The 22,671-nt window shown below is 40.2% G+C and overlaps 1 protein-coding gene across 2 annotated transcripts in view; it reads right to left on the reverse strand.

Annotated features, from left to right (window-relative positions):
• Positions 1–22,233, reverse strand: part of ME1 (malic enzyme 1) — a 153,740-nt gene extending 131,507 nt beyond the window's left edge. The window contains exon 1 of one of the 2 annotated variants that reach the window (XM_063389542.1): positions 21,231–22,233. In XM_063389542.1, coding sequence (XP_063245612.1) covers positions 21,231–21,335 — 105 coding nt within the window. In that variant the 5' untranslated portion in view covers positions 21,336–22,233. Of the gene's footprint in view, positions 1–20,837; positions 21,009–21,230 lie in introns of those variants that run through there. The other variant, XM_063389543.1, reaches the window with a different exon arrangement.
• Between the last annotated feature and the right edge of the window lie 438 nt (positions 22,234–22,671).

A 22,671-nucleotide genomic window follows, 5' to 3' on the forward strand; every position in this document is an offset into this window, starting at 1 on the left:
TGCAACAAAAGAAAGCATAAAAATTATCTGATAGTTACTAACAGCTGTACTGTGTTTATTTGAATCAAACTTTTCTGTTTTGCAGCAAATTTTTTGTTGCTGCAAACCAAAAGTTTCCATGTGAAACTTTTAGCTGGGATTCTGAAAAGTGGGAAGATTAATCTAACCTCATTTTCTCTAGATAATAACATAATGTTATCCATAGTTTAATGTAAATTAATGTAAGCTACTAATAATTGAAAGACAGACATCTCGTGTTCTTTGTATTGTTCTAATTATAACTGACATTGCTTCAAAGTTAAATCATAGAAATATTATTAGCCCCAAACATGATTTTTTTTTGTTTCAGCATTGTTCTTAGATAACTGGAGACAGACAATTTTTCCTCAGTATTTATATTTTATTTATTCACATTATTTGACAAATTAGAAAAAGAATCCAAAGTCTGACTTTGTAAAAAAAAATTACCTTGCTGGAGGGATTTTTTATGTTAATTCGAGCCTTGAAGAGTTGTAAGTTAAAAAAACAAACAACAAAGCCAGTGGACACTGCAGAAACATTAAAGTACACTGATTCTGAGAGGATTATCAAACCTACCAATATTGTATTGTTAAACAGCTCCAATTATCACAGTTCAACAATAACTCCCTACAGTGTCTGTTAATAGATTAAAATATTTTAAGGTAAAATTCCAGAACAGATCATTTTCATCTGCATACCGAAAAGTAATTCAGAACATTATTTTTTTGAACACTACCAAGGGTAAGCAGTGTAAGCAAGGGAAGGCAGAGAGGGAGATTTCTCTCTCTCAGGGATGTTGCTTCAAGCTCAGACTCTGCAGATATCAAGACCTGGCAGAGCTCTGTGTCTGCTCTTGTCCAACACAGGACCAGCCCACAGAAAGCCAACACTGATGTGCCAGGCTGGATCACATGGAGGAAATCACAAACTCCAGCCAAGCAGTTACATGAGCAACAGCCCTGCTGGATGTGACAACAGGAGAACGCTTTTGGAAGATCAGTTCCTGTTGTCAAAGACAGCAGCAAAGCTATGCTAGCAAAACACTTCCTCCTGCAAGGCACACATCCCATCTCCACGAGAGAGCTCCACCGACACAGCTGCATCGGCAGAGCCTCTGTTCAGCCCTCCACAAAACCGCCCATCCCTCCCCAGGAGAACCTTTAAGAGCTCCTCACATCACTGCCATTAAAAAAAAAAAAAAAAAAAAAAAAAAAAAGCAAGTCTGGTTAAATAATTTTGGTCTGTATCTTGTTTCTGCTCAACAGCCCGTGCAAACTACATACACACATTAAAAATCTGCTTCAATCTGATCACACATTTGCAACCAAATGAAATGGAAAGTAATGTATAACCCTGGTTAATGGAGCCCTATATCTGAAATTAAGAGCAGTGTTAGTCTCTTTGCTAAGGGAGAGCCGATAGCAATGTCACGTGTCATTTTCTGAAGGAGGGAAGGGGAAATGGAACGTCAGTCAGGACACTTTCCCAGTGGAATACACACAACCTGAAGAGCTCCAGCTCCTTGAATGAGGTGATTCTTGCATGCACTTCATGAGCTTTCTCTTTAAAAATACAAGAAAACATCTAACTACTCTGACAATAAAAACAACATTCTGGAAACCTTTCAGTGTGGGACACTTAGAAATGCTGAAATACACAATTGGTATTCTCCCTTGGTTTTCAAAGCTCCTATCCAGATCTGCTCTATATCCTATAAATGCATGTTTTACATTTTGTCAAGGATTAGTGCCTAACCATCAGAAAGATTTACAGAACCATGTAAAAACAATTTTCCAGGTGATCGTTCTAATATAGGACTTTTTAACTCTGGAAGTTTTTTCCTAGGTATACACACATCAGTGAACAAAAAAAAAAATCAGAGGATACATCACCAATACTAATGAATATAAACACTGTTGTATGTTCTTTCCCACACTTCCCATACTATAAGAATTCATGGGAAAGCTGGCCTGCAGATGGTCTCACAAGATATCAGCACATGGTTTACCTAAAAAGCTGGTTCTTTATTCTGTTCTTCAATTCCATGTTTTGGTAAAACAAGCTCTAAGATCCCTTTATTAATTTGTTTTATAGGGTTTGTGCCTCAAATGAATATGCAGAAAAAGGTATTAATGGAGGGACAACAATTTTTTTTCAAAAACAGCAGTTTGGGAATTTAAATGCTGTATGTTCCTGCCAGCACGAGAAGCTGCAGACAGGTTAGGATCCTGGCAGCAAGTCAGCAGCAGGTTCATTGAACCCTAGATCAGATGAAACTGTTTGTATCTGAGTTGGCACTAAGCAATAGCAAGACAGACTTTACAATATGATACTACCAGCTTAACAGCATAGAGGCAGTTAGCTATTTAATTCTTTCTAATAGTTCCTACGAAATAGTACTTTATCAAGACATTAGACAGGAAGACAGCAATAGCCATCCAGCAGTGGTAGGAGATGCAGGAATTTGAGCACTTGATCACTGTATGTTACCACCTAATTTTTAGAACACATTTTTAGATTAAAGTAAGTGCAGCAGAAATATTTTCATCACTCTGACTCAGAGACCCTAACTTATATTCACACAGAGCAAGCACTGCTCCCAAGTGAAAAGGTTTTCGCTACGTGTAAAAGCAAAAGCATGTTGTACATAGGTAGCTCTACATGTCAATTTTTTCACTCTTTCATTTTTACATTCTATGAAATCATGTACTTCTCTCAACTACAGAAAACTATCTGTAGGTAGCAAGCAATCAGTAGGTAGCATTTTAAGTTGTCTTTGCTAGTTTTAACAACTCGCTCAGCTGAGGAAGATGACAGCTTGGAAGAGAAATGACAGGACACTCTGAAGAAAGTGCTGTCTGCATTTTGGTGCATGTCAAATCTCACTGATCTCATTACAGGTGAAATTCTCTCACTTCCTTGTAATGAGAAGGATGGTTGCTCAAACAGAAACAAACCACATATGTATCAGCACAAACTCTGAGCCCCGGCAACATCACAAATTGTGTCTGATAAAAGTGAAATTTGTATAAAGGCTATTGTCTTCTTTTTCATGGATTTACACCACAGCACACATCTGTGTATATTTAAAACATACAATGAAACATTTTTACTACACTAAAATATGTTGGGGCCTAAAGAATTGCCTAAACTCTGACAACTAAAGGCTTTGAATTCCTTATTTCTTAATGATACATATTAGGTACATGCACATTATGTATTTTGCCTCAACTGGGGGCAGTTTTTTAAATCAAATTTCTTGGCTGTCACCACTCACTGTATTTTGCTCATGTTGTGGAACAGTCCTGGAGCATTTCAAGCGAATTATTTTGGGATAAAAAGCAATTAGAATATAGGTTCCAGGAGTTTCTCTAATATGCCTGAGCTGTAAGCAGACATTCCATTCATGGGATCAGACTACAGTTAGCTCAAAAGTACAAAACAAACAAACAAACAAAAACCACAAAAACACAAACAAACAATCAAAAAAACCCCCAACCAAACACAACACAAAACATCACAAATATTCTGTTCCCTACCAAAGAAAACAAAACAAACAAAAAATAAAACAATTTTTAATAGCTCCAAGCCGCAAAATTTCATTAAAAAGTCCTTAACATTGTATATTGTGGGTGTCTGATGTACAGATCTATGCCATTTCCCATTGAAAATAAAGGCCATAAACCTCAGCATTTACTACTCGCATACTGTTTGCAAATCTATACATGTGAGCACATAACTTTAACTAAGATATAAGAGATTGGTATGGAAACTATTCTAATATGACCACAGGCTACAGCAAGTATTCTGTTTTCTCTCTAAAAGAATAAAGAAAAATGTCATTCTTTCTTATTACGTACTTGTTAGATTTCCACTGACACGTTAACATAAGCAAGAATAATATGATTAAATTATTCTGAGTTGTGCAGTCATAAGAATTGCACATGACTCAGAACAACTGCAAATTGTAAAAAAAAAAAAAAAAAGCCTGTAACTCCAAGAGGAACTACAGCAACAGATTTTGGTTTTCTCCCTGAAGAGGTTCTTGATCAGTGGAGATGTGAAGATTCTGACTCATGTAGGCTTTTTCTGTGCTATTTCTACTCTATTAAAATTGATTAGGTCTAGTGCAGCCCCAACATGTCTTCTTTATTGCCAGCCAAACTTTACAGTTTACTCATATCTCTTGTAACTCCATAGTTAGCAAGCCTCTAGCAGACAAGTTTCTTCTCTAGGCGCAAAGATTGCTGAGCCTGTAGAGCTCCAGCCTGTTTGAGGGTCTAGACCACAACAAGGTAAACTCCAGGAGTCTCTTTCAACCTAAATTATTCTGTTACTCTGAGTCTCAGTTTCTAGGCTACCATTAGCACATCCAGAAAATACTGAGAATCCAAGCAAAACCTAACGCTGTAAAACAGCTTTAAGAAAGGCACTTGGCACAGGAACGGCTGAGAGCTGAAAACAGACAGGAAAAACAGAGAATGCGAAATTCCAAATATCAGAGGCAGAATTCTAGCAAGACCGATTATCCCCTTTTTCAAGTGAGTGAAATGAGTTATGACAGCAAGACAGACCACGCTTTGAACTCTTAACTACAGCAACCTATCTGTATGTTGCTAGCCAGAAGAGTTTCAAGTTGCCCTTTTGTATTACTTTATTTAGTAACAGAGGTAGTAGCTACTTTTATAATTCACTCAACTGGAGCAGAAGACAGCTTGACACAGTTTGTGTGGAGGCTTTTAAAACCTGTCCTTTATGTCTCCTTTGCAGTGCATTTGGCTGGGGCTTGCAGTTTCATTTCCAAGCACCAAAACCTAAAGGAGCTGAGAAAAGTAAAACAACTAGGGTATGGAAAATACAAGAAATAAAATCATCACAGCTTAGTTGCTCTGCAGACCCAGCCAGAAGGTTCTCAATCTGTGAAATTAAGTTCTTTAGTGGTGATAGGATTGTTCAGATAGTAGTTATTAGAAGAATTTCATGAAACTACTACGAACAATTTTGCTTCAGAAACAGCCTCAGATGGCCTCCTCTCGAGCCAGAAAGAGCAGGATGGGATGAGAACTAGACAGTTCTGAAAGATCTTCCCCTCACAACAGCTACTTACATAAACAGAATTAATATTTTCCTGAGTACTTCCCCAGCTTCTTGAGGAGCTGCCCTAATTACTCTGTATTTCCTTTACAGAAGTGCTGATTTCAAAAATCACACACACACACACAAAAAAAACCCCAAAAACAACAACAACAACAAAAAACCACTAAACAAACAGACAAAAAAAAAAAAAAAAAAACACAAAAAAAAAATCACACTTTCAAAATTCCACAAATAGCAGCAGGGGAATCACAAAAACAATAACTTCTCTTTCATTACAGTATTCCAAAACTTGTACAATATTGATAAGAGACTCCTATTCAACAAAACGTACAGGTTCGACATACATAGTGGCCATGCGCATAGGCTATGTATATGCAAACATTTCTTCCCCCTGCTGCTGTTTTTATAAGAAAAATATAAATGCTTAGCCAAGTAACTAAGATGTCTGGCTGCTGCAGGTAGCAATAATAGTAATTATGTATCAGGCTGACAAACTGCTCTTGTTCCTTGAATACATACAAGGTAAGTCTGGAGGTCACAGTTCCCTATTCTTATGATAGTCTTTAATCTCCTTCATTTCTGCTAGAAGAACAACATGACAGGACACAATCCAGGAGATTACTGGGAAGCACCAGAGATGATATAGGAGATTTTGGGTGAGCTAGTCAGGGGTGATGCAAAACTGGATTGGCTTTTCACAAATTAACATCTGACCAGGGCCACAATAATCAATGGTAACCTTAGGTGTAATGGCCAGCTCAAGATCCTGCATGAACAGAAGAAGGCAAGCAGGAAATTACACACTGGCCAAGGGAAATCATCCCTTGGCAATCAACCTGATTGCCTTCTATGGTAAAATGACTGCACTCACGGACAAGGGAAGACAGAATATGTCATTTATGTCACTTTAAGGCTTTGACAACTGGATCAAAAAAAAATCCATGCACCGAAGTTGGGATATTACAGTGTAGATGGGTGGACAACCAGATGGGGCTCAGAAGGAATCAGTTAATGGGTTCTACTGCACCTCCCAGTAAGTAAGAGTGCTGCAGGAGTCTGTAATGGGACCTGCCCTGTTTAACACCTTTATCAATGACCTGGAGAGGGCAGAGGAGCACAAAATCACCAGGTGTGCAGGTGACACCAAACAGGGGCAACTGTGGATATACACACCCAAGAGCAGGGCTGGCATCCAAACGGACTTAGCCTGGAGGAATGGGCTGACAGGAACATTATGAAACTCAACAAGGACAAATACAAAATGCTGCAATCCAGCAAGTAAACAAGACAGGCTGCAATAATTCAGGCTGGTGACAGACTGACTAGCTGGGAAGAAGCAGGTCTGTCAAAAAGGACATGGTGGACAGCAAACTGAGCAGGAGCCACTGGTGTGCACAGGCAAGGGCAGCCAATAGTATCCTGGGCTGTATCAGCAGCAGAATGGTATGACATGGGCTGAGGGAAGTGACCATCCTGCTTACTTGGCACTCATTAGACTGCAGAGTCCAACTCTGAGTCCCTAGCATCAGAAAGACATCAATAAACTGGAGCTCAGTAAAGGGCCACCCAGATGATTTGGGCTGAAGCACATCCCCAGTTAGGGAACTAGACTTTTTTAGCCTGGAAAAGAGAATGTTCTGGGAGGAACCTAAGAGCAGCCCTCCAGCAGCTATGCTGGGGCTGTCTAGAAGACAGATCCAGGCTCTCTACAGCAGTACACAGCAGAAGGACAAGAGACAGTAAGACGATAAAAGAGAGGCTTAGACTAAATATAATGATAAAACAAATTCCTCTTGAGTACAAACACATACACAGGTTGCCCAGAGAAGCTGTACAGTTTCCATCTTAGAGATTTTCATGACCTGACAGGATACAGCCCAGAGCAACCTGTCCTGTCTCCATATCTGACCCTGCCTTGAGTAGCAGATCGGACTTCTGAGATCCCTTTTGACAGGAATTACACGATGGTTTTATAATAACATTTCACTCACATTCCCTGTGATATTACAATCTTCTTTCACTAAACAGCATTCAGACAACAATCTTCACAAAAAAAAAAAAAAGATCATTTCAAGAAGCATCGCAGTTTTTAGCAACAGAAAAAAACTAATTTGTGAATCTGGGATAAAGCATTGGAAAGCTTCATTGAGGCAGGCCAATTGCAGTGCAGTGTAAACATACACCAAAAAAAATTTCCCCAAAATTAAACTAACATGCTTTGACAAAACTTACTATACTTTATATAGATAAAATGCCAGAGCACTGACTAAATTGGCTAAGTTAAATCATGGAACACATTCATAAAAATACTCCCTTTGGAAGCTCCTTAGTATCAAAAACTGTAAGAGGAAGAGCTCTTTTTTTAGAAGGTATTCTTTTGAAACCAAGACACGCTGTTGTGATTACTTCAAATACTGCAGTCCCACACGCCACATCTAACAAAACCACTCTATGGTTAACTTGCATTTTCCTTTAACTACTCATTTCAAGGCAGAGTCAAACAGCAGCAAACACGCTCTAGAGAGGCTGAGGCTCTCTTCATGCTATAACTCAAAAGAAGTTTCCAGCCAAAACAGGTTCTACTCCTGCAAACATTTATTTTGTGTTGGAAACAGAATTCCATTTGCCTTTAGCAACATATAATTTGAAGTGAAGAAAGGACAGGACAGGTAGGAAGAATTCCTATTTGTTCCACCTTTAACCCAAGCTGCATTTCTCACAGTGCTAGTACAATACCCACAGCAACAAAATGAGATTAATGAGGATTATTATCATTAATTAGATTTCCTGAGGATAACAGATTCAGGAAATGAAGAGCAGACTCACCAAAACAGATCCAGCTTTACATCCCTACAGCTGTATGTCTAATACTGCCCAATTGCTGTGTTCTCCACATGGTAGCTTTGCCTATGTAAAGTAATGAAGTGTAAGTAACAGGTCAGTACAAAATAAATGAGGCTTTTATGCATGTGCAACATTTCCTCATGGTAGCTGAAAGATTATTTCTTTGTATTTAAGTAAATAGACACATGTAAGTATTTTCAGGGACAAAAAAAATGCTTACCATGAATACTTTGAGAGTTGCACTGCTGGCATGTTGGAGCACAGCCAGACAAGCATTACCTTTCTGTAGCTACTTCTCTAATTCTTTTCAGGATTAGATTCACAGATATTAATTCATCATGTAGGCTTTCTGGTCACTTCTGAAACCCGTAACAGAAAAATGGAATCTACTTTGAATTAAGAAATTATTACAAAATGAGAGAGAATTAGGTTATCATTCTATATTTTGATGCACAAATAGATTCATTTTGCTAACTGTTAAACCTTCATGGAGTCATCTTTCAAAGAAAATCTTATTTTCCTGGGAATTTACACTACAAAAGTGTGATTTCCAAGAGTATGGTAAGAATTCATACCTAAAGAAAATGTAGGCAGCTCCTACCATTTAGAAGATATATACATGTATTCATTTCAGCACGTTTTAGAAAGGAAACAAAAAAATTAACAATATATTTTTGACAGTAATAGTTTCAGCATACATAGCTTTATTCAGCGTTTACACACAATTTCTGTGCAGGACAATTTCTCTAGGGAATCAACATCAAAATTCTTAAGTTTGGAAAAACAGTGGGTGTCAAATTTGGATCACCTCTGCCTATTCAATAGCTAGCAAAATTGTCAGGCAGCTAAATATACCCTAAGAAAGTCAGCCTTCATTCACATCACGACATGCATTTAAGTCCTGGAGACATGAATTCTAGCCTCTTAAATACGTGAAGTTTCACTGAGTTAAAAACTACTGAATAATGCCTAGCTGGAGGTAAAAATACCTTTTCTTGCAGGAAGTATTTACCTGAGTTTCCCCAGGCATTCAGGTGATAAATACTGAACACTTTCTCACCTCTTCTCCCCATTCAGCTGGAATGGAGGCAACCCTCTGAATGCTGCCCAGGACCAGGAGGCTTAGAGGAGGCAGCCAAGGGTCAGCTACCACTTCATCTAATTGCAACTAATCTGCATGTGGCACAGCATGGCCTGAAGCCAGGAGCAGGTTCAGCTACACAGATGGATGAGCTCTTCCTGCCTATTCAGATCTTCATTTTCCCCCACAGCATTCAGTACAGGCAGTGATTTGCAGTCCTCTCTAATGGATTTTCATAGATCTAGAAAACTGTATGTTCAGGAGACTGCATATCCATTAAGACCCTCTCTCCTTTTAATTGCAATACAGGAGAAGGAAAAAGGACATGGACAAAACATGTCAGGACTACACAGAATCAACATGGGTGTACTTAGATATGATTTTTAAAGAACTATCAGCTTGCTGATGGATTACTGCAAAACTAGAAGATGATTCCCTTAACCAAGGAAAGAAATTGTACACAGAAACTAGATTATAGTAGTATAAAGACAACAATGTAAACATTATCTAAAAAGACTAATTAAACAAGACCAAGTACTTCATACTAGTTTTCATCCTGAACACTTCTCCAGTGCTGTTTACCTATTCATATGAGAAAACTAAGTGACTAAGATTTAATATTCTTAGTGCCTGACCTGGTTTCCAGTCCAGTGCCCAATCTACTACAATATTTTGTCTCTCTTGATGAAGCAGAGCTCACTAATTAAGAGGGGAAAATGTGTGTACTCATATGCATTACATAGTTCTGAAGTAAGACAGAGAAAGCTTTTAAAGACTTGCCAAGTTTACCTCAAAGCAAACCAGAAAGGGTGTCTGTCAGCCACATCCCCTGTTTAAATTGCTGGTGGGACATTATGACAACTATATGATGGTTTCCTATATTCATCTATTCCTCTTACCTGTGTTTTACCCACTACTCCTTGCTGAAGAATAGTTAAGACTTGGTAACTATAAAACCAAAAGAAAGTTACTTCTTGCCATAAATGACACACAGTTTAGAAAGTTTAGGAAATAATGTTATTTTGAAGGATGACTGTCTTTTTCCTACAGAAATATTTATTTTTCCAAGAATTCCACCTCAAAAGAAAGCACTCACTTTTTATTTCCTACTTGGAGTTTATCCTTGTACTCCAAGAAGTACAAGAGCTCAGTACCACAAACAGCCTGGCAGGAGCTCAGAGGCTCCAGATTTGCGCAGACTCCTGACCTGGAACACTTCAGCTCTTACAGCAAACACAACACCAGTGGCTACAAGATAGAGCCACACTGGTTATGTTTCCCCAGGTAAGATGCAAAGTGAGATGCTCTACTTTCTCTGAGCTGAGATAAAGTGTTCCTTTCAAGCAGCTGCTGAGGATGAGTGCTGCAAGCCCTCTTTGTACTGCAGTACACAGTAAGACATCTTTTCTCACACCTCTTTACACACACTCACCCAGATTTATTTATCCCCACCTACAATAGAAGCATTTAGTTCCACCACTACATTGTGCCAAATGTAAGAATTTGCATGCTCTGTAGGAATTAAAAAACATAATTCAGAATTAGCAAGCTATTTTTTACCTGACCTAAAAAAGGCAGATACCAAATCTTCTATTACATGAACGAGAGTAATGCTTTATCCAGACTTCATTTACAGAAAGCTATGCAATTGGTAAGCCTCAACCTCAGAGAATCTGTCATGAACTCTCGTCTCAACAAAAAGCAACAACACAAAAAGAGATAACCCTGACTGGTTTTGTACTCTCTCAAGATTACAGTAAGTCATAAATTTGCATCACTGAACTTCAAAACATTCCTGGGATAGAAGCAACTTGAAACATACCAAGGTGATGTCTTGGAATTGAAAGGACAAGTGTGCCACATGAGCTCCAAAAAAAAGGAAGGGAAGAATTTCAGAGAAATCTTTGGAATTAACATGTCAAGCAGTCACCTAAAACATATGATCTGAGGAAGACTGAAAAGACTGGACAGAGATAAGAACAAACTGCTGCAAGATCTCACTCTTGCAGAAGGTCCAAGAGCCTGAATCCCAATCCCCTGAAAGAAGGTTCTTCATTCTTCCCTAGCCCTTTCTCCTAGGTCATTACTTTTAAAACTGGCTTATGTCTGGGCAAAATCAAAGCTATGTAAACCTAAGGACCTCAGGGAATTACTCAAATAACTGCTACAGCACAAAATCAAAACTTGGAAACAAATTTTCACTTTTTTTTCCATTTTCCTGTAAATAGCAGCAGATAAATTTACCATTCAGTAGTAGAGATTCAAGTTAAACCAATGTTAACTCAGTTATTCATTTTACTTGGACAATACTACGTTCTTCTATTCTGACTTTTATCTGTAACTATTGAACTCTTTTTTACTATTTAGGTAAAGAGGCTTTACTGTCTCTTTCGTAAATTCATCCCACACACATAAATCTGCTTTGTAAAGTCAGGTATCTAGAGGATGAAATCCAATAAGTCAGCTAGACACCAGTACCGTAGATGTTACAGCATGCTTCATAACCACTGCTATGCACTCCCTTCCAGGACAGATTTAAGGCAAAGATTTTTTTTTCTTGGTCATTAAAAAGCCAGAATTATTTTTGCCTTTGTGGAAAAAAAAATAATGTATTTCAAAATAATTCTTGTTCTTCTCATGCAGAGCAGTACTATCTAAACTCCATGCAAAAGACAACTTAAAAGGGTATCACTCACAAGGGACAAGAGGAAGAAAACTAAACTGTGATATCCAGTCTGAACTGGATACCAAAATAATTTCATACCTCACAGCACCTACTCTATTCCAAAGATAAACACAATTCATTAACAGGACAGACAAATCTAAAATAATAACAGAAGACTCAAGACTGCATCTATTTAGGCAAAGTTACATTGAGCCAAAGGTGTTTTCAATTTTTCAAAGCACTTCTAATGATAAGAGGGATAGGAAAAAGCAAAACAGTGATTTAGTTTTAATATTAGACTTTGTTTTTTGAGTGGAAAAAGAACTTTTTCAAAGCCAGAAATGGGTAACAGCTGCTACTCAAACCATAAAGTAAATAAAAACCTAAGCATAAACAACCAGACAACTACATCTTGACATATTTCCACATCTTTGGCTGGAAGTCAGAAGTATTCAGATCATAAGAGCTTTTTTCCCTTCAGTTCCATGTTATGTGTTCTTTATGTATATAAAAAGCATTTACTCTGTGCTTCTTCTATGTAGTAAACAAATTTGGGTCCTGCTCAGAGTATTGCATTTCACACAGGAATAGGCAATAACAGTATTCAAATAAATTACAAACACTGATTTCAACAGAAAGTACACAGTGCCCTTGAAGGAGTGCCTCCAGGCTGCCCCGTGACCTCCTTCTACCAAGGCAGGATTTTTGCTTCCGGAATTATGCAACAAATTACATTAGCAAAGCTTAAGATCAAGACATGTTTTCTTACACATGCAATACAGGGGTTATTTTTTATTAACTCCTAAAATAAACTATACTAAGGAATATGCATAACTAATTCTCAGAAAAAAATTAGAGACCTGTTACTAACAGAAACAAATTTAACTTTCTCCACAGCATTTTTTTTTCACTGAAATCACCCAAAGATTTGGCTATTAAAGTCATCTTAAATATAAAATGAGATACTATAATATTCATCACTATAAACAAATTAATCAAATGAGCCAAAACCACTTACCTTGCAAACTATGCATATTTCAACATTTCTTGCTACACTGGCTGCTAGGAAACAAGCTTTATAAATGTGTGGAGGTTAAAGGAGCTCAAATTCTCCAAGTGACAATGTGTTGGTTTTTCAGGTATTTTTAAGGATTAATGCACCAGGATTAAAGCATGATTAACTTCATGGCAGTTTTGCAGCAGCTTCCTCTCTTGAATCCTTCTACCATTCATTTACTCTCATTCATTTACACTACTAAAACTGGTATTAGGATCAGGTTCTTAGGTCTTTCCCTAACACCTCCTACACAAATGTACCATCCACATAAAAGCCAGGAGTTTATTTGTGAGTATGGTCCAATCCTTAGGTTTCCTGTGGCTGGGAGATCCTGTCAGTTCCAGCTCCTGGAGCTATCTGTAATGTGTGTCACGCTGACAGTCCTTTGAGACAACCTTAAAATTCCTACTATCATGCTGCATGCCACAAAATCAAGAAAATTAGTCATAATGATAACCCAACACATAATTACACAGCAATTTTCTTATTTCTTTGGAAGCATTTAATTTTATTCTAGAAAAAAACCAGAAATATTTCTAAAATGTAAATTCATGGAGATTCAGTATCAATATGCCTGACAACAATCATTTACTTCTCAACTAAAGGTCTAAATTTGCTACTGAGGGGAGAAAGGGTAAGGTAAAGAGTGACTGACATAGCAGCTCAATCTACGCAGGCTGCATAGGATGAATAGTAATAAAAATTATTTATTTTAACAATTTCTTAAAGCACCTATTAGAAGGCCTCCCCTATCTGCCTTGACTTCATCCATAACTTTGATTTTTTTTTTTGAAGATGAACAATATAATACAATCCACAGAGAGCTTGCACAGTTACAATTTCAGAACCACATGTCACTTCTAAGTTTTGAGAATAGGACAAAAACAATAAATAACACTTCTTAATATATCAGTCGGGTAAGGTAGACTTCTCATGACTGCAAGTCCTTCAGAAAGCAGTGCTGGTGACTGTGTATGATACTTTTCTCCCTGAATGGTATGGCAGAACACTCTGGTGTCAAGCCAAATTCATCCTCTGCCTCTGAATAGAAATCATCAGCATCTTAATGTAAATATTTGAATTCCTATGTCAGGTACAACACTAGAAAGTACCAAAGCCTTTCCCCAGTCTCTTACAATTTAGTGCATAGCCTTGCTACTTCTACCTGTCCATAGGGAAGTTTGTTCCAAGTCCTACCTAACCTAGTTTGTAAGTACATGGTTGCTTGTCATGTTTGTCTGTAGTTTCCTGTACAAAATTCTGGCTACCATATATTACAAACTGGTAATCCTACCCACATTCTACTGCCTTTTTCCTATACCAAATTTAGCTCCTTGGTGTTACGAGACAACAGAGATCATTTCCGTAAAACTATTCCCAGTCATGGGCCAGGCCTGGTCTGGGCACAAAGTACAGAGAAGGCATCTCCATGAATGACAAGAACATTCAAACAAACCTTAACTAATGGCCTACTACCATATGGTTATTATTGTATAACCAATCTCATTAGACAGGCACACAAACCAATAATGTTATTTCTGTTCTTTTCTGCCCTTTCCATGCTAGCCTGCCAGCCATGATGGGCCACAGCGCACACAGGCAACCTCCATGCATTTGCTCCAGCCAGGGGAGCACAAATGACACCTTAGAGGAGCTCGGCAGATTTGCAGGGAGGACAAACCACTTGCTACCAAGGCTGAAATCACAGGATCACGTCCTACACTAAATTGTGCTTTTGAAGCTTCTTTGAAACAGTTGTTCCACTAAAAATTCTCAACTATAAATTGCAAAAAACTTAAAGAAAGACCTAATTGAAGGGTGTTGATACTGTCTTTCAGATCTCCAGAGCCTGAAGCCAGGAGACCTTTGGCATGAAACTCTGCATCAACCCTTGCAGGCATGGGCAACTGCAGCCAGAAGCAAGTCATGAGTGAAACACACAGCCCATCTGAGCAGGCAAGGAAGGAAAACATGACAAAGAAAAGATTTGGCACATTTTATCATCTGGTCATTGGTTAATAAGAAACATTGCTGTCACATGCAGTTCTCTTCCTCCTCTCCTCCACAAGGCAAGCAGGGCTGAGGGAGAGAACCTTGTGCCTCATACAGCTGCGACTTTTATCTTTTTCAGCAACAGCAAGATACAAGACACTGGTTCAGCAGAATTGGATCTATGAAGTGCATAAGTAAGTGCAAAAGTAAGAACTTCTGTACTCCAAGATACTCTCTGCAGTTTATTTTACCTAGACAGAAGTAAAATTTCTCAGTGAACTCTACTCCTATTTATTGTCAGCATCCATAAGTAAGATTAAAAAAACAACATTCAAGTACTCTGGCCAGCATCTCTATAAAACCTACTGTTAAAAGGGACATTTAGCCCAATTTAAATACAGAGATCCTGCCTACAAGGTGCTCTATGCCAGGATTAATGTTTCTATTCAAACAGCATTTATAACCAATGGCCATAGGATTCCTCAATCAAAAGTAAAAAGATCCATTTTGTATTCAACTACTGAAGTTCACAAGAAAATTATACAACTGAAAATTGTTTTTAATGCCTGAAGCAGCTTTGCAGCAAAACAATTCTAGGTTTCAGTGTCCTGTGACAACTTACACAACTATTCAGTTGCCATTACTGCTATTTAGCTTAGTGCATAACTTCTTCATTTTATTTGCTTTTAATTCAAGTCACAGAACTTTGTTCCCAACTTGCTGTCTCAGCACTCTGTTTCATAACTGCAAGCAAAGAACTGGAGGCCAACAGGAAGAAAAGAACATAACACAAACAACAGCAACTTATCCACTAAGTCAGAAGCAAAGTATTGAGGGCAATGAACACCGTGAGTTATATACATTAAATAGAAGACAATGATAAAATAATGTGAACACCTTGTGCTTTTTCCAATACTTTTTCCTTATTAATAGTATGCAGGACAACCTACCATAAAATAAGAAAGGTGGTAAAAAGCATGGAATTGATTTTTAAAGCCCCTCCACACATACTGAAAATAAAAGCAGTCATACAAAAGACATCCTGCATGACTACTCCTCCCTCACACCTCAACAAGGTGTTTACAGAAAGGAAGAAAATGCCAGTGTGACAAGCTCCTCACCCATCCCTGTGGTCCCCACCAGCAAGCCACTGTTGAGCTCACACCCTTGCCCAAAACCCAAGCAAACAAGGTTTGTACTGCCAGTACAGTTCTTATATGAGCCAACCTCACACTTGAAGAAGCCCCTGGTTTAGGTTGCCATTCCACAGAACAACAACCAGTGTCAACAATCCCAGTAAGAGATGAAAAATTGTAATGCGTGTCAAACATATGGGCAAAATTAACAGAAGTTCACCTTAAAATGCATCAAAGACAAGATTTATTCACTTTTTGTGCTAGCACAACCACTCTACCATGTACTCTTGTCCTGAAAAATCACGTGGTTATTCCCATCAAGATAAGAATTGCTCTGCTATGTGATCTGGCAGGGATAAGAATCAAGAACTATTACTGTTAAAAAATTCAAAATTTTAAAGGCCAAAAAGTTAAAGGAAATAGAAGACAGTAAGAATGATCAGCAACTAAACTAAAAAGAATTCCTCAAATTATACCTTTACTTTCATATGCAGCTGACAATCTTCTCATCTAAAATACACTCTCATAGCTACTACCACTTAAAATTAAATAATCCCTTACAATATGAAGTAACTTCCAGAAAATCTATCTTACAAATTAATTATGAATTATAGATAATTCTAATATGCAATTTAAAGAAGTGTTTTCCTCCTCCATCCCCAAGATCATCAGCTTTCTTCCAGAACAGCTATCTACAGGTAAGACAAAAGCAACATTCACTGGGCACTGGCCACTCCAGAGGACCCACCCAAAGCACACATGAGTTAAGATGTGAAAATACAAACATCATCAATAGAAGGAAAAACAGTCTTCTATTGATTGGTATTTGATAAAGGAATAGATTCATTTAACAGAAGTTCTTTAATGCTTCTTCTATTTAACCTATCAGACAAAGAAAATCTCCCTTGAATACTTCTGATTTTTTACTGAGGTTTGGGTTTCCTGTTGCAGGGTTGCCCAAAAATGTCAAAGTCCTAAAACCATTTTTATATGTCACCCAAGCCAATCACAGGTTTATACTTTCTCAAAATCAAATTTTAGAGAGGTAACTAACTGTACAGAACAAAATCTATCTGTATTTCATTAGCTTTCTCATCCCACTGTCTGAAACGAAGGGCAAAATGGGAAGTCCATCAGTCTAAGAAGTTTACAATTGATTTTTAGTAAATTATTACACCCTAGCACGTGTAAATGGATAAGAGAGACACGTGTTCATATCTTAATGACTCTCTAATCAAATGCTCATTCCCTCAGCCTGGAACTCATTGCTAACCAGAGGCATCATCACTCTTCTGTCTCTCCTGAAGGCTCCAGTTGAGCCACTGTTAGAGACTGGGATGAATGGATCTTTGCTCTGTTCCAGTATGGTCCTTCAATAGTAAATCCCATAGTAAGTCACTGCACTGAATACCAACTCCAGCCAGTAACTAATGTCACTCAGTGAGAACCTGCTAAGGTTCGGGGGCATCATATCTGGGGGATGTTAGGATATAACACCAATGCAATTGCAGCTGGGATTGACACTGAGTGCTCTCAGATATTCAGCAGCCCTATCAGCAGCCTATTTCAGTCTGCTCTGAAATTCTACCATGCTTTAGTGCAACCTGAATAAAGAGAAAGAAAAAAAGAGGGACCAACAGTTTACAAGCACATCATACTCAGCAATGACTAGAGCAGTCACTCAGTAGAGGAGTTAAAATTAGGCATCTGAGGAGAAAAAGCCCTCCAGCACTTAGATTTAACAGAGTTACTTATTTACTGCTCACTGAATTGCTCTGCAAGAATACAAAAGCAGCCTGGAACCAAAGCATTTCTCCAATGGCAAAGTTTCTCAACCAGGGAAGAGTTTACACTTGGCAACTAACACAGGCTATTGAGAAAGTTTTGTATTCAAACGTGTGATTGTCTATCTTCACACCAAGATTCTGAAAATAAGCAGTTTACGGTAAAATATGATCTGCTTAAATATGAAAAGGTAAATAACTAAAGATGAAACCATTGTTAAATTGTCTGCATGCTTTAAAATTGCAAATTCGTCCACTGAATACAACGTAAATGAGATTTACAGTGGGGAAAGAGCAAATTACTTCCACATTTCTGTAGCTCATCAGCTTAAAGACCATACAACTCCCAGCCAAATCTGTTTCAGTGAAAAGAAGTGAAACTGTGTTTGTTTTCCTTGTAATTGCTATTTACAATGTATTTGGTTGCCTGAGGGAAAAAGACAGACAATTACCAGAAAGGCTCTAAATACACTTTTAAACACTAACAGCCTAACATTTCAGACAATAAACTGAATTACAATTATTGTCCATAGACTTGGACACACATCCTCAAGTAATTAAATTCAGTCTGTTACAATTCACTGTTTGTCATGATTTTTGATGTATCCCTGCTGCTGAGATGGCTCAAACCACTCAGGGACCCAAAATGCTTTACTGGGAGGAAGGGCGGAGGGGGGGGGAGGAGGGGGGAGAAGGGGAAGGGAGGGGAAATAAATCACAAAACCACTAAACATTTTTTATTGAACTTTCCCCCACTGAAGGCTGGACGTGTTTGTCAATTACTAATATAGTCAAACATAAAGGATTTAAGAATGACATTGCAGTCAATTTTGTCATTCTAGTAGAAGTAGAGGCCAAGCAGAAAAGAAGAAATTTGGGTGTTTACCATGGCATTCACACAGCCTTTTCTCTCAAAATCCAGGAAGGTTAAGTATAAAAAGCAATTGACAAGTGTGCAGAAATCCTGTTTTATTGTTGAATGAGTGGTGCACTTAAATGGAGCACATAAATGGAGACATGGTTGTGGGCTGGGGTTTCTGTTTTGGTTGGGTTTTTTTCTTTTTAAATCTAGCACTTATTTCTTCTTACATCTGTTTTTAAATGTTCAAGTACATGTTCAAGTACAAATGGTTCCATGTAAATTTTTCAACTTGTCTGAGAAAAGCAATATGTTATCTGAGGACACAGACCCCAAGCTTCCACATATATCAAAGCACAATTCAGTTTTACCTGCTTGCCAGGGTATGTGTCTTAAAGAAACCCTGAAAACATCATTCGCCTTCTCTTTCTACAAGTCATTGCTAGATACCACTATTCAGTATTTACAGTCTACTTTTGCCACATACATGCAAATAGTCCTCTTAAAACTGGCACCATATCCAAAAGAAAGTGCTGATCCTGAAAAATTGCAACTCCTTGACAGGGCCAAGGTAGCAGAAAGTTCTGGCACCTTGCAGGACTGCAAGAAACCCCTGTACTTTAGAATCATTAAAGGAGATAATTTTTCTACTTTAAAATGAATTCTCAGCAACCTGATGCTAGTTTAACAGCCTTGACTATACAAAGTGAACTGGGAGCAGCTTCCACGTGCGCAGGCAGGCCACAGCTGTCAATCTGGCAACCATATGGGCAGTCCTCAACATATTTGAATTTAGTGCACCTATACAAAATCCAATATATACATATTAGGGTGTAGGTTGGCATACATATATTAGGGTGTAGTACATCTACACCTGCAAAAACATCACCTGCCTCAGTCACAAAACAGGATTACCTATCCTTTACCAGACCAGGACCAGAGTTTTCTCACAGGCACAAAGACCAGGTTTTTCAGCTGAGCATTTCTAACATCAAATTCTGTTCACTGTATGGATGCAGCTGGTCACGAACAACTATCTTTTCCTGCTTCTCTGCTCTACAGTACACATGTGCTATACCACAGCTGAGAGAGTATGAAATAATGAAGCCTAACCCAGGAAGAGTTAACCCACCACGGTTGCCAGTCTGATCTTCACACAGGCCATTCACTTAAGATCCGGACTTGATAATCCTTGTGGGTCTCTTCCAACTCAGAACATTCTGTAACTCTTGTCTCCTGAAACTCAAAATCAAGCAAATCCCTTCCTCTTTGGCACCTCATCTGTGAAGAGCCATCCTTACAGTACACTGTTCAGAGGTGTGTGAGGGGCAAACCATTGCAATGAGCCTGCCGCTAACTGCCCTTCAGCCAGCGTGTTTTAGAACAGGACCCCTTTTATTTCTTAAAACAAGGTGAGTTTTCTTTTGGGTTGGCCTTCCTGGTTATGCTGAATCAGACTTTTTCCATCAATATTACAGCTGCTTAAATGCAAACCCAAGCACAACAGCCTCTCCTTGGGAGTTTTATACTAACTTTCCTCTAACCTGACCTCAGGAGACCTTCTCAGGCCTACACACAGACTTAAGACAGCCTCTAAGGAAACCCTGGAGTAAAGCACCAAGCCTAATAAAAGCACTATTCATCTAACTAATCCACGGACCTTTTAGTGATGAGTCAACCTGCCCAGTAAAACTAAAGACACAGTTTTTGTCAATTTATGTAACCTGGCAATAAGCAAAATGATTGTATATACATTCCGATGCAGATGTAGAAGTCAGAGCACCATTCCAGATAATGTGCAAGATGAAATTTGGAGGTTAGAGTGTGACTAAGGCTTCTTGTGCTAGGCGTGGTTTATTATCTACCTTTAATCATTTTTCATTTTGGCAGCAAATTCAGGGCTTGCCATGCCAAATTAATTATTTTACTATTTGAACTTTGTATCTTTATCAAGGCAGTTGTGCAAACACTTCTCTACTCGCCTTCATGTTTTCCAAATTCGTTCTACAAGTTTAGAAAGTTAGATCAAGCTGAATTACCATTCTCAAGCAAACTGGAAATGCGTCAAACAGGTTTTGCTATGCTATGGCATCTCTTAGAGAAGCTGACTGCATTCGCTGATGCAGAGCGGGGAGGAAACTGCAGTTGCATTTTAGAGCTCCAAGAGGAATAGCAATGATAAACACATTTTCCACCCTGCCGGGGGACAGAAAACGCAGGACAGCAGCAACAGCCACTTCTGCCCGCAGGAAACGAGGTGGGGCATCCGTGGAAAAGAGGATTGGAAAAGAAGGAGGGTACCGGGAAAACAGAAGCACGGCAGCAGGAACTCGCATCAGAGCGGCGTAACTTTCAGCAGCATCCTCCTCCCCGCTCTGCTGCCGCAGCTCCTCTGCCCTGGGGGCTACCGGGGGCTGGCTCCGCGGCCGGGCCCGCTGCGGCGGCGGCGGGCAGGGCGCTGGCCGCCCCCCGCCGCCCGAAGGAAGAGGAAGCGGCGCCGGGCCCGCAGGAAGTGCGGCTGCCCCGCGCCCGCCGCCCCCGGCCCGGCGGCCGCTGCGCCTGACAGGTGGTGGCGGCGGCGGCGCCCTCGGCCCCGCAGGCAGCGCCCGGCAGCACCGGCCGGCACCCGCGGGGGCCGCGGCGAGGGCAGCCGCCCTCCTCGCCCAGCGGCGCACCTGCCCTGCCCGCCCCTACCTTGTTGAGGTGGGGGTCGCGGAGCACCTCGTAGCCCCTCTTCATGGTGAGCTGCAGGGGCCGGGCGGCGTCCCGCCTATTCTCGTCTCTCTTCCCTGCTTGCATGGTGCGGCGCGGCGCGGCGGGGCTGACTGCCGTCAGGTCGCTGCGGGAGCCGAGGCAAAGTGGCGGTGGCTCCTCCTGCTGAGGTGACCGCCCGGCGGGGTGGGATGATCCTACCGGGAGAGAGGGAGGGGGCAGAGCCGCGGCGAGGCGCCGCCGCCGCGGGCGGGGGTCACCGGGCGCCGCTGAGTCACCGGCGCACACCCGGGCGGCCGCCCAGGTGCGAGGGGCGGCGGGGCTGCGGACCCGCAGCCCTGCCCTGCCCCGGGCCGCGGTGCCTTCGAGAGAGGCCGGCCGGAGAAGCGGGCCGGTCGGGGATCACCTGCGGCGGGGGTTCGCAGGCGCGACTCTGCCTCGTCACGCTGTGTTTGGCACGGGGTAAGCGGGCACCGCGCCCGGACCGCACCGGCCGGGACCCCGCGGCCCTGCCGAGCCACACGCAGGAGCCGGGCCTCTGCGCTTGAGTCACGTTCAAGTTTCACTTTCCTTCTGCTATTTAAATGGCCGTGAAATCCAATCTTTCCCGAAGGGGACGGACTGCATAGCTTCGTACAGTCGGGAGCGCCTGTTTGATGTAATTAGCTGTGGGCTGGCTTCAGCTGTGCTGGTCGGGGTTGTGCCTGGTCAGGATGGAGAGCACTGGGGCAGGGCAGGTGTTCAGCTGGTTTGTACTGCTAGCCCTGGCGTTTGTTTGCAGTACGTTCCGAAATTCTTTGTATACAACCCATTGTGTACTGTATAACAGTGGCTTTAGTCCTCTAAATTCATGTATGTAAGCAAAAATAATTTCCATATGGATGCTGTAGACCTACTGGAGAATTCACACAGCTTCAAATGTGTGACTAGAGGATTAATTTAGAAGGGTTTGCTTTCTGTTGTCAAGCAGCAATGAACAGATACAGAATTTGCAGCTCTTTCAAACTTACCTCTTCACATTTCATCAGTAGGCCTTGTATCCACACATCCACACTACTACCTAATCTTTTATTAAAAAAAAAAAAAAAAAGACCCACAGAATCTGGCCTTTACCGAATTTCCTGTTAAGTAGCTCTGAAAAGTTTATTTGCGGTTAACTAACAAAGGAAAGTTGGAAGCATTCCAAGTCTCTATTTCTGGAAACATGACTTGCAAGTCAGCAGAAAATTCAGTAAATAGATTTCTCCCTTGCTCCACCATCTCAGTATGATGGAAAGCAATAAACTAAAATTAAAAGTTTCTTCAAAACTTTAAACCTGGAGTCTTTCTGATCAATTATCTAGCTTTCCTTGGATTTGTCTGGCTAGCTAAATACCTTCCTCCCCACCCAAGTCCTGAATATTACCTTTAGTAGGTATCAGGG

Source organism: Prinia subflava, chromosome 2 (assembly GCF_021018805.1).
Source record: "Prinia subflava isolate CZ2003 ecotype Zambia chromosome 2, Cam_Psub_1.2, whole genome shotgun sequence".
In the NCBI taxonomy this organism is placed as follows: domain Eukaryota; kingdom Metazoa; phylum Chordata; class Aves; order Passeriformes; family Cisticolidae; genus Prinia; species Prinia subflava.